Source organism: Perissodus microlepis, chromosome 6 (genome assembly GCF_051167445.1).
Source record: "Perissodus microlepis isolate ML-2025 ecotype Zambia chromosome 6, ASM5116744v1, whole genome shotgun sequence".
Lineage (NCBI taxonomy): Eukaryota > Metazoa > Chordata > Actinopteri > Cichliformes > Cichlidae > Perissodus > Perissodus microlepis.
Window position 1 is genome coordinate 40,628,277 of NC_140466.1, and position 12,591 is coordinate 40,640,867.

Consider the following 12,591-nt stretch of genomic DNA (forward strand, 5'->3'; position numbering starts at 1 on the left):
CATTTGACAGTACGACAGGCGCCTCTGCTTTTCTGCACCAGGTTACACACACATGCACAAAAGCACACACGCTTCACTTGTCTGTGTGCAACAAGAAGCAAACATCTCCTGGCCCTGGGTGCAGTTGGCTGCTCCTAACAGCTACATCAGAGATATAGTCAGGGCTGCACATCAGTGGTCCGCAGGTGCGCATGCGCTGTCAAAATAAAAGATGCGCACCAGACAAGAAGTTGCAACGTCAAAGATGTCGAAGAAGCAAGCTCCTTTAATCAGTTACTTTGGTGTTCGACATCTTTAAGTGTTCTAAACAAATGTCTGTCCTCCTCCAGAAAATCTCATGTACGCAAACGCGTGTTGCAGCTTCTTGTCTGGTGCGCATCTTTTATTTTGACAGCGCATGCGCACCTGCGGACCACTGATGTGCAGCCCTGGCTATAGGCTTGATCTAAAACTGTGACGTGAACGCAGCACGCAGGCTGTAACAGCTGGGTGCTAAAGTGTGAGAATGGGATAAACCAGCACACGAGTCTTGACTTATATGATATCATACGATATGAAGTGAAGAACAGTATAAGCTACTCAGAGATGTTACATTACTGAGTGAGTCATCATTGCTTCGCAGCAGCACACAGCAGTCACTCGAGACTCTACATGTTGCTGTTATTGCTTTTTTCTGCTATCACATAGAAATCATCCAACACACATGTTGATTTGCCTGATACACAACACCATGTCAGCTTGAGGCACTGGGACGAGAGGGGATTTTCTGTCCTGTAAGGTCAGCAAATGACACACACACACACACACACACACACACACAGTGAGAGAGGGAAACTTGCCTTGGAGGTCCCTGTCAGCTGTCAAGGTAAAAGCAAAGCAGGCACTCAAGACAAAAGCGAAGCGTTGGCCTCTGTGTTCACGCAGTGTGGGTGACCTGGTTTGTCTGGTTTACCTTCCGTGCTCTATATTCACTAATGCCACTGGCCAGTGTAGACTGTACACTGACTTTGTGTCCTTCAATATGATGTGACAAGAGCTCAAAGTTAGTATAGAGGAAAAATCATTTCAGTCACATCGTTGGGTGCAAAGTGCGCTTGTTCGATTTGATCGCTGTAGTGGAGACATGCAGCACAAGGCCACAGGTCACTGCCTTGTGCTTACCCACTGAGTGAAGCTGGCGCCTGCATTGGTTCTTGTTTCAGGTTATCTGCAGTTACCCATTAATACTGGTTTCATTTGTTGGTCAGAGGAAAACACAAAACTTCTTCTCATTCCGGATGCCTGCACAGTGCAGAAGGACAAATTCTTCAGCACCACAGGGGCTTGGATCCACTCCCTGGCTGCAGTGCTTCTTTTTGGTCGAGCACTCAAATTACGTTTTGGCCAAAGACATTTATGGCTTAAAGGCCAACTTATTTTTGGATATTTTTTGGATTCAATGGTCGACTGTTTTCAGCCGTAATGTAGAGCAAGTTACTCTTTCAACATCAACATGACTCTTACTACTTCTACCTAGTGACTGCATCAGTCTCAGCTGACTGCAGGTTTCCCCAACCTTATAAACAGTACATTTGCACAATGACTGACGCTAGCCAACTGGATGAACATTGGGCTATGAGGTCAGTGTGTTGCTCATTAATATGCAAATATGCAAATGACCATGCATACTAATGAGGTTGGGGAAACCTGCAGTCAGCTGAGAAGTCACTTGGATGATGATGAAACGCTACGTCCAGATGAACAGAATCAACCTTTTGGGATTTACTTACCTGGATGATTGAGCATGTGTACCTATGTACTAGGATGTCAGAGAGTAGCTGAGCCCCTGTGTTACTGTGCTGGGTCGCTGTGTGACTGCATCCATGAGGGGTGCACGTTAATATAAGTTGGCATGCTTTGGATTTTGAAACTATTGTGCAGCTGAACTGAAAGTTAAGAGACAGGACAGTTTAAAAGAATTATGCATTTTTTGTTGTCAAACATATGAGAGCAACTGGTTTCAGCCTGTGGATGGAGCCTTCCTTTGTGAAGTTTTTCCTTTTTCCCCCTTTTTTGTTTGGTTTTCAGGAGAGTTTTGATCCACCTGAGCCTCATTGCCACGGTGACGAAGAAAACAATTACAAATCATTAATTTAAAAAGGCAGTTATTAACTAAACTACTCCAGAAACAACAAGAACATAGTATTGTGACGTAAATCTCACCAGTTTACATTTCCCAGTTTGCCTCGGAGAGACTGGTAAGTGTTTGGTTGTGCGGCTGCTTCGTGTGTCTGTGGAAAGAGACGGCAACATATTGCTCTTTGTTTCGTGGTACCCTATGGATAGGCCTAATTTATACCCCACACACACATCATTCCTCCAAAGGCCACATGAGCAAAACCTCTGCTGCCAGGGGACAGACGTCATACGTGTGCGTGCGTCCGTACTGTGCGTATTTGTGTCGGCTGATTATACACTGGAGTATTTGATGGAAATATTATGACTAGTCTAAATTTCCTTTCCTTTCTAACATGAAAATGCTACAGCTATTACACAAAGCAGCGCTGCTTCTATATGTCACAGAACACACAGCAGCTTATGTTCGGTCACTGTAGCACAAATCAGTTTGTTGACACCAAACCTAATGTTTGTTCAGCCTAGTGTTTGTGAGTTTCTGCTGTTTTTCTGTTGTTGTTTGTTTGTTTTGCTTTTGTTACATTGTAGCTGAGGTCTTTCTGTCAGGATGTTGTTACTGAAACCTTGCCCAGCACAGAGTGGATTTGCACCAGCTCATAGTCATCTATAACCAAAGGCTGACACCATCTCACAAACTTGCACAACAGAGAGACAGAGACACAGGGAGGCAGATCGACCTGCACTCGTTTTACTGACTGACCAAAGTTGCTGTAAGAAAAGAAGAATTCAAATTTGTTTCGTTTTGTCTGAACCTCATTTATTGCAGTCAGGGGCTGTGGGAAAGGTGCACAAAGGTTTTATTTAATTAGTGAGTCTGTATATATATATATATATATATATATATATATATATATATATGTATATATATATATATATATATATATATATATATATATATATATATATATATATATATGTATATTAAAATTATATATTTTAACTCAAAAGTACAGTTTTTAAATGTAATGTTGCTGAAACAACAAAATAAAAATAATAAATCTATCTCATGGAGAAATCACTCATCTTTGGAAAAGAGAGTTTATTACAGAGAAATGTCTCTTTCCAAAATAAAAGCTATACTATACGCTTCTTCTGGGCTATATTCTCAGCAGCATATTAAACATATCAGGTCCCCATAAGGAGAATCCTGTGCTAACGGCTGTCTAAATGACTCGGGTAAAGTTTGTAGCATGCGTGCTTGTTGTTTTTGTCTGCTTCCACTTGTCTTTGCACTAGGATGCTGTCGGCGTAAATGTGCAGTCATATTCGTTGTGTTCCCACTAGTGCCGTCAGCGTTAATCTGAAATGACGTTAACGCCACAACACGGCAAATCTCCGTTAACGAGCTACCGCGGATCGCCCCGTGCGTGGGGCTGGACAACGTCAACACGTTAACAAGCTAACTGCGCTAACACACATGTTCCCACCCATGTAATTGAGCATTGCGTGGCACATCCAACATACTGTTTTACTTTAGTCCATGACGCGCTTACCTTCAGGGTCATACGTCACATGAAAACCAAAATAGTTCCAAACACCAGATCTGAATGAGGGTGGGGGAGGTTCAATTTCGGGTAGCGTTGAGGCAGTTGCCATGTTGCAACGAGCTTAGCTTCTGTCTTGCTAGCTTGCGCTGCGCTCAGTGGATCTGCGCTCGACAGTGCAGCCTAGGCGGAGTAGTCGAGCGCAGAGCCACTGAGCGCTCAACACAGACAGCATCGTCAGAAGGAAAGTTGATAAAATAAATTAAAAATGTTGTATTGTTCGATACATATGCGTACCGAACCGAAAGCACTGTATCGAACGGTTCAATATCGATACGAGTATCGTTGCACCCCTAATATATATATATATAGATAGATAGATAGATAGATAGATAGATATAGATATATATATGTATTTATGCTTATGTGACGTTTAGGCATAGCTCTTTATCTAGTTAGCATGTGTGTGATGTCCTTGCTTAACCCACTGTACTGTGGGAAGTGCCTTCAGATTTTCTGCTCAGGTTAGTGTTGGGTCTATATTAAGTATAATGGTATAGAGAACTATCTGATTTTTGTGAAGTGGCTCCAGGCCACATGTTCTGTGGAGTACTGCAGCCGTCCAATCAGCCTTTCAGAAACAGCTCATTTCTCATCACTGTGTAAAACACTGCTAGCTCATACATGAAACACAGCACTGTATGGTCTTATAATCAAAATAACTTTTATGCAGTATAGCATATAAAGTAATAAATGCATTTGGAGCCCACATATTGAAGTTTGGTTAAAGCAGTGGACACTGATTAGCTGGAGTTACTATAATGCACTTGATGCTTGCAGCATGATGGCATTAACTGTTTAATGGACTTCAATAGTTCATGCCTTTTTATGCGCATTCCCTTTTTTTCACTGCTTCTTTGAACCGTAGGACAGAAGGACATAGACTTTAAACAGTTTATAATCAGGTATAGTTGCTTTGTGCTGCACCCATGCTCTGTTTGACCCTTGTTTGCCTTTTGCCTCAGGCTAATAATAGGGGATTATCGGGTCTTTGGGGTCTCGCTCCAATACTGTAGCCTTTACCTAACAATAGAATTTGTCTTTAGATGATAATTAAATTGGTATGCAGCTAGTTTTCACACACTCACTTGCAGCCTGCAGATGTGCTGTCCACTGCCTTCAGAGTTTTAACCTTTTATATAAAATACTATGACAAATAAACAAAAATTATAAAATAAATAAATAAATTGAAATTGAAAATAACAACAAAATGAATTTACATTTATTTCGAATGATAGACAGAAAACAGTCTAAAACTAAAGTTAGGTCCATAACAACAACAACGTCCTCAAAATGGTGAGCCCTGCACTTTTATTTTGAAAATTCATTTAATGGGTCATTGTCATGCCTGACGACTCATCCACGTCACATGTTCCGTGTTCTGGCTGTGTTAGTCTCTGTCATCTTCCAACGGTACATGTTGTGGTCCGTTGGACCCTCAGTGTGGTGAAGTCATCCTGCAGCTTTAGCAGACGTACGTATAATGTTTCCAGCTCCATGCGTGGCTGTAGAAACAGTGTTCTTTGGGTCATACTCAGCTCTGCTTCCAAACACAGCAGACTGAGTTGATGCTGAAAAGCTGAGCGTTCAACCTATCAAGATTTCAACCTATCACTGGCCACTCTCTCCAGGGTGAAACATTGTGATATGATGCTGTTAGTGGAGACTGTGGCCTTTGGTGAATTATATACAGTTCTTATCCAATGAATAAAAGACTTTCCAAAACCAAATTCATGAAGACCCATGAAAAGGAAGACCAAAAAGCCTTTTCTGCATCTCGTCTGTTGCTTTAGCGTTGCGCCGCGGTGCCAGGCTAATGAGGTTGAATAACCTTCTAAATGTATTAGTAGAACGTCTGCCTTTGACGAACCCTGTTTGGTCGTAATGACTTATTCAGGGACTGTTTCTAACTTAGATGCAAGTGACTTAGGGATAACTTTAATGTGGGTATTGATTAATGACAGAGGTCGGTAGGTAGAGTAGGGTCTTTATCTGGTTTTAGTCAAAATGTTATTGCAGCTGTGTTAATATGGGAAGGAAGCAGGCTGTTATGTTTTATTACTGTGACTGTTCTGACGAATCATAGAGTAAGAAATGGAGATCCATCAGAGCCCAGCGCCTCGTTTGGCATTCAGATTAAGGCACCATGTAGCTCATTGGTGGTTCAACACAACTCTGTGTCTTCTTTAGATGGTGAATGATGAGTGAATGTCTTCTGAATTAGGCTTATTTTCAGTAGATATAGACGGTATCATTCAGTTCCTATTACCTTGAAGTGTATTTGCACTGTTTTGTTTGTTGGCTGATTGTATTGGAAATTGTTATGTAGCAGATATTCAGTTTGTTGTTATGATAAAATATTATCAGCTGTAATTTTGTGTTTTGTAATTCTCTCGACGTTTGTTTCTTTGGGTTTGTCGTCGCTCTTAGTTGCTTCATTTTTTCTTTAATATTGCAGTATAATATGTATGCATGTATGCAATATATCCAGTTTTTCTTCCTGTTTTTTCTTCTAAGGCTACTGCGATATGATTTTTCACCAAGCTTCTTGCTGATTGTCTCGTAGGCCCGTCCAGCCTCATGCATTTCTACAGTCTTGTCCCCGATGTCGGCTCTTAGGTCCTGCCCATGCTGCTGCAGGGGTTGGAATGGAAGTAACTGATGAGTTTAGGTTGACTATTTGTAATTGATCTGTGAGAGTGAGAATATTCGATGGGTTGTAACTGAATACTTATTTGACTCAATGACAGGCAAATCAATGTATGACTTAAAAATTAAGCAGGCTTTAAGGAGCTTGGAAAGAAAAGCATCTGGATTTCTTTAAGTTGCTGGAAGACGTTTCACCTCTCTCATCCAAGAAGCTTCTTCAGTTCTGAAGCTGCTCAGATGAGACTACGATGACCTGGATGACTGAGAACCTTCACGTACAGCCAAACAAATCTTTTTTCCTCCCACTGTACGAACAGTTGCAGAAACTGTTGGTGAATATGTTAAAATAAATATTGTGTCTTACATAATATACCGAGTTCCTCCACAGGCAGATTTAGTCTCGGGTGAGACACAGTGTTACAGTTCTCGTGACACAGAAGAGCTTCCTTACCAGGCCAGGACTCAAGTCTGTCTGCACCTGCAGGCCAGTGGCCACTTTGAAAGGTGATGATGTGCACATCCTGGACAGGGAGGAAGGCTGGTGGGGATGGGGAGTCGAGGAGGGCATTTCTGTGTCGAAGAGGGCGCCTTAAAGTATAAAGTATGGGCATAACGATTTGAATATCAACCATCATGAGCTGAGCTCACAGCCCATTGCTAGTTTTGATCGTTGTGCAGCTGTGCTGTTTATAAGGTGGGAAATCTTAAGAAAGGTGAATTGCAGTCAGTGCCAAACAAGACTGCAGCTTTGTTTCTGCAAATGAGCAAACACTGATTTCACTTTAATGTGAGAGTGAGATTTAGAAATAAACACATTTGTGTCTGAATAGCCAGAAATGTTTTAATGAAGGGTGTTTTTGTTGTTTTAAATACACATTTGAATGGATTCCAAATGTGGACGAGTTCTGTTTGAATGAAACACACAGACAGACCTCCAAACACTAATGTGTACACACCCAAGCAGAAGTCACTAAATGCCAAAGTTACCAAACTGATGCACATCTGATTTTGAGACTGGTCTCGAGCAGGCGCAGCATCGGAGCCTTTGTTACGTGGTGCTGAGCCTGACCATCCTGTTTTAATCACGTCAGTGAAGCGATGCTGCACATGAGCTCTTTAATTGTTGCTGCTCACATATTCTTACAACAGAACTGATGAATAGATTTTTAAGATCACTTGTATTTGTTGTTTTACTGTGTACACCTGTCAGTGTGTTTTATGTGTGTAACAGAGCAATATTAAGTCACACCATCAGCGAGCATCACCATACTGCATTGTTCAGCCGTTTCTTTTTCTTTTTCAAAGATGTTACTTTTGTTCATTCTCCACATTCATCATCCTTTTTTCTTTCATGTGGTCTTTCATAGGTTCTCCCATGCCCTCCCCCTCCTGCCCATCTGTCATTGACCAATCACATCCACAGTCAGCTAATCCGCACGACAACCCGCTGTTAGCCAACATACCTGAGCCTAACTCAGAGGAAGAGGAGGAGGAGGAAGAGGAGTATGCTGCTCGGTTGTACTTAGCCGTAACATATGGTAAAGAGACTTTAGACTTTTTTTTAAAGACATGCACTCATTTTGGATTCAGTATGTGAGCTGCAGCTGGTTATTTGGACGACTGTGGAGTGACTCCCAGGGTAACAGGCTTGGTGGAAGTTAGTCGTGCTTTCTCCTTGTATGTTTTTATTTCCAAGCCTCTGTACCTGAACATTAATCTGCTGTCACAGAGCGGCTGACGGATTTTATTAACACAAAAGAGAGCATGTAGATTTGGGCGTGTGGCGAAAGGTCACTAATCTCTAAATTACAAGTGGTAAATATAACAATGACTGCTGTTTTCTTGTTTGACTGTCTGTGTCAAACACACACGTTTAAAATGGGACTTTTATTTTGTTCTTCAGAATACGTTGTCACATCCTTTCTAGTTCTTTTTTCTTATACAAGCAGTGTGACTAAACAAAAGGCATTTTTAAATGTCCCAATAAAACTACAGGACCCAAATACCTGTACATTAGACCTTTTCAAAAATGTTTCTTTATTATTTGATTGCTACAACAATCAAATATCATTTAGCAAGTATTGATTGTAATAGCAATTCTGGGCATGGCTTTTATCACTTTTATCTGATAAAGTCCCTGCCCCCAGTGTGTTTCTGTAGCTGATGTGATAGGATAGGCTCGGTTGGATGTTTTTAAACTGGAAACTGAGACACAGCACAGAAAAAAAAGCTGCTTAGATCCAAAACTTTGGACTCTTGTCACAACTGTAGAGAAACAAAGGCTACTACACCTCACTGAGGACAGCTTCTTTCTTTTTAAAATTTGATTGAAACATATTTCTCGATAAAATCCATTTAATGACAGAGCTTCTCCTGGTGTCTCTCCACATGTTTGTGCTAGTATTAGCATGAAGCTAATAGCATGAAGACGACGACCATAGTCTGGCTGCTCGAAACACTGCAGCTGATCCAAGATATGTTTGCCTGTGGATAGTGACGAGCACCAGATGCTGAGTTGTTTTGACTAGGCAATGGCCCCTTATTGAGTTGGTCATAGTTGGGAGTTTGATAGGAAACAGACTGTGATAGTCTGAAGATATCACAGTTACTCAGACTACACCAGGAGGGGCAGCGAAAGGGGAGAAATCAAGAGGAAAAATACCTGGAAGGAAAGAAGGTGAGAAAGAGACATGATCATCTAAACATGATCAGAAACAGCACGACGTAGGCTCGTGTAATGACTGCAGGTCTGCGTGCTCCTCCTTTACCAATGTAGATGAGGTCCAAGCTAATTAATCAGTACTCAGTAAAACATCTTAAGATATTACTATCTCCACGTCTCCTTTTAAAAAAGTAAGTGCTTATTTCTTTATTTGGTCTTTAGCTGATATTTTCTTGCACACACAGACACAGATATGCACTAATGTGGAAGCCAGCCTTTTATTTCTTTAACCTTCCCTTACAATAGAAAGAAGCTGGAGAAAGCATTGAAAAATATTTATGTTGGCTGTCAGTCAAATACTGAAGCATCATAAAGAGTGGGAAATAACACCTGTTCAGTTTAGAAAGCCGGCCAGTCTGCCTCAGCGAAAAATTCAAAAAGTTGAAAGCTACGTCGGGCCCATTTACAAAAATATCATACATTTACATTTTTAAAGACAAGCTTTGTTTTACTCATTTTACATTACATATCAGCCCCCACCTGTCTTTATATTTGGTTAGGAAAATGGGAAAGAGGTGCAGTGCTTTAACATGTAAAAACCTACATGGAAATACACTAGAACAGGCAAAAGGATAGTTTGGACAATTTTATTGAGCTTTCAGGGAACTGTTGTTATGAACTTTTGCTATATAAATAAAACTGAATTGAACTGAATTTTCCAGGCTTTTTGAAGGGCATTCCAACGTTTCCCAGCTTTTTTTTTCATTGCCTGTCCAGTCGATCCCAACTTAATCCATCAATAAGGTTGAGGCCTGGGCTCGTAGGAGGCCAGCCTAACTGATAATGTTCCAGTGAGTGATTTTCTATCAGGTATCCATGTCAGTGTATTTGTGATCGTTGTCATGCTGAACAGTGAACCTGCAATATGACACTTTCCATGTTTCCGTGTTGCATGGTGGCTCCAAATCTGATGGCATTCATTGTTTTGCCAAACTCCCCAACACCGCTGGCTGAGACGTAGCCTGAAACAATGACAGCTTCCACTGCATTTTATAGATGCCTGTAGACACTCTCTGCTGACCTCCTCCATACATGTTGACAACAACTTCAGATTTAGATTCATCACTCCAGAAGCCCTGAATGATTGAACCAACTGTACCTGTAAAATGTAAATGTTTTTAATTTCAAATTGTTTTCATTGTATTGATGAATCTTATATACTTTACTGTTTCCTTTCCAACTAAGTTGATTGTGGAATATCTAGGAAGGAGGAAATTTCATGACCTGACTTGTTGCAACGGGATCCCATTACAGCATAGAACAATCCATTCTTTCTGTATGATTTTATACACCTGCAGCAATTGGATTGAAAGCACTGATTTCAAAGATTAGGCCCATACTTTTGTTTCTATAGTGTAACAATGCACCCAGACACTCGACTTCAAAGTCTTTACACAAAAAATAAATCGTTCCAAATAGAATTTTGTTACCAACACGTTCTCACTCCCAATGCGTAACATTTTACACTAGGTGACAAATCGTTGATATATTACACTTCCGTGCACCCAACACGTCCTTAAATTACGAGATCGGAAACATGAGAACCGTTTGGAATGAATCTACACATGTGCGTTTGTTGTACTTCAATCGCGTTGTCTAACGTCGTTAAAATGCTGGTTAAGGTGAGGGTCAGGGCTGGAATACATGGCTGGAACGTGTTTTACCACGGGAGCCTCATTCTACTGGACTTCATCCATAACCCGGCGCTAGCATAAGAACGTGGAAGGTCACCTTTCACGTTCCTCGGGAACGCCTCGGGACTTGCCAAATCGTATGTTACACCTCGGGAGTGAGAATGGGCTGGAATAACTTAAAGTTTGATACTATCAAAAATCCCAATAACAACTGAAAACACTGACAATCATCCTTAGAAGAACAGAACATGTGGGACTAATGAAGGCTAATCTTATCTTATCTTTACAATGTGAAGAACATAGAAAGAACACACTGTCCACACTGTCTGTCCACTTCACCGGGCTCCATTTCAAATGTCATTTTTAAAATGAGAGAAACCAGTTTAAAAATGAGTGCCATTTGTTGTAAGGCAACTTAATAGCTCATCGTTCTTCCACACGCTGGTATTTTGGCATCAGAGGGCAACAGACAAGCGTTCTTCACCAGCCGGCCTTTACAGGGCGAGGAGAAGGAAATCTCCTCAGACAGGAAAAAGCAACATAGAAAATGGAAAGTTTCTCTGCAAATGATGGGATGACTCCAAAGCTTATCGACAGCGTCTACACTGAAAGCAAAAGGGAGGTCAGACCAAGGCGGGGGAGGAACGCGAATAACACTTAGTGCTTTTTACTTGAGGACCAAATAGGCAATTCTCCTCAACACCAGAAACAATCAATGAGCCACTGAAAGAAAGAGATGGAGAAAGGAGAGGGCACGAAATACTTCTCAACACCAGACCTAATCGATGATGCCAGCGGAAAGAAGGGATGAAGAAAAGCAGGAACAACAGCAGAAAACTTTTTTGACATAAGAATGAATCAATTAGATTTAAACAGAGAAAAATAGAGAGAGAGAAAATATTTGAGAAGAGACGAGACTGAATGATTGATCAGGCTAATGAACCTCAGACTAGTAGCTGGTGGCTGGGGTTTAAACCGTGCACACACACACACACACACACACACACACACACACACACACACACACACACACACACACAGAAAATTCTTGTCTGAGGCTGATTGCAGAATGGAGCCACTTAAGTAAATCAAACTGTTGTAGCAGGCTCCACACAAAGAGAAAAGAAGACAGAGAGAGGGAGACAAAGAGATAAAGTGGAAGAGAGTCATAAGATAGAGAGCTGAAAGAAAGAGTGTGTCACGCAAGTGCACTATCCAGACTATGAAATGATGTACTGCAACATTTTGTTTTGAGGATTTAACTCAGATTGTAATTCATGGCGTTTCTTTCCAATTCATCTTCACCCTTGTCTCTCTTTGCTCTGCTGTTTTCTGGCTTCTTACAGGACTTATTGGAAACGCTCTCTTATAAATAAAGGGCAGCTAGTGGAGTTAGTTAACCTGTGATTCTACTTGTCTATAGGTGGGAATGTGGGTGTGAATGGTTGTCTGTGTTAGCCCTGCAACAGACTGGCGATCTGTCTGAACTGGATAAGTGAATAAAGATGGAGAGAGTCAAGCTAAACACATGTACAACCCTAGTCATAAAAACGTTGATGCTTTATAAAATGTAAATAAAGCGTTGCTTTGCAAATTTGTGGACCGAAACCAAGAAAATGAAATGAAGCTCAGCACCACGTAAACAAGGCTCTCGTGCTGAAATGAGTTCTGCAAAGACGAGTGGTCACAGACACAGCTGTGCCAGAAGCTGGTTGATGGTTACCACGAGGTGCAAATTATTAAGGGACATGTAACCAGATATTAAATGAGGTGTGTGCACGGCACATCTGGAAGGTAGTCAAAGTCCTTCACTTATTCCACATGTTGTCACGTTAAAAGCCTTAATCCAAAATTGATTAAATTCAAT

The 12,591-nt window shown here is 41.1% G+C and overlaps 1 protein-coding gene across 7 annotated transcripts in view; it reads left to right on the top strand.

Moving 5' to 3' along the window:
* The window catches only part of tenm3 (teneurin transmembrane protein 3), a 360,038-nt gene that overhangs the window by 197,680 nt on the left and 149,767 nt on the right, over positions 1-12,591 (top strand). For 5 of the 7 annotated variants that reach the window (XM_084932347.1, XM_084932346.1, XM_084932341.1 and 2 more), the window contains one exon: positions 7,736-7,906. The exons of the other annotated variants lie outside the window; for them this stretch is intronic. In XM_084932347.1, the coding sequence (XP_084788473.1) occupies positions 7,736-7,906 (171 nt within the window). The remainder of the gene's footprint in view (positions 1-7,735; positions 7,907-12,591) is intronic. 7 annotated transcript variants of the gene reach the window in all.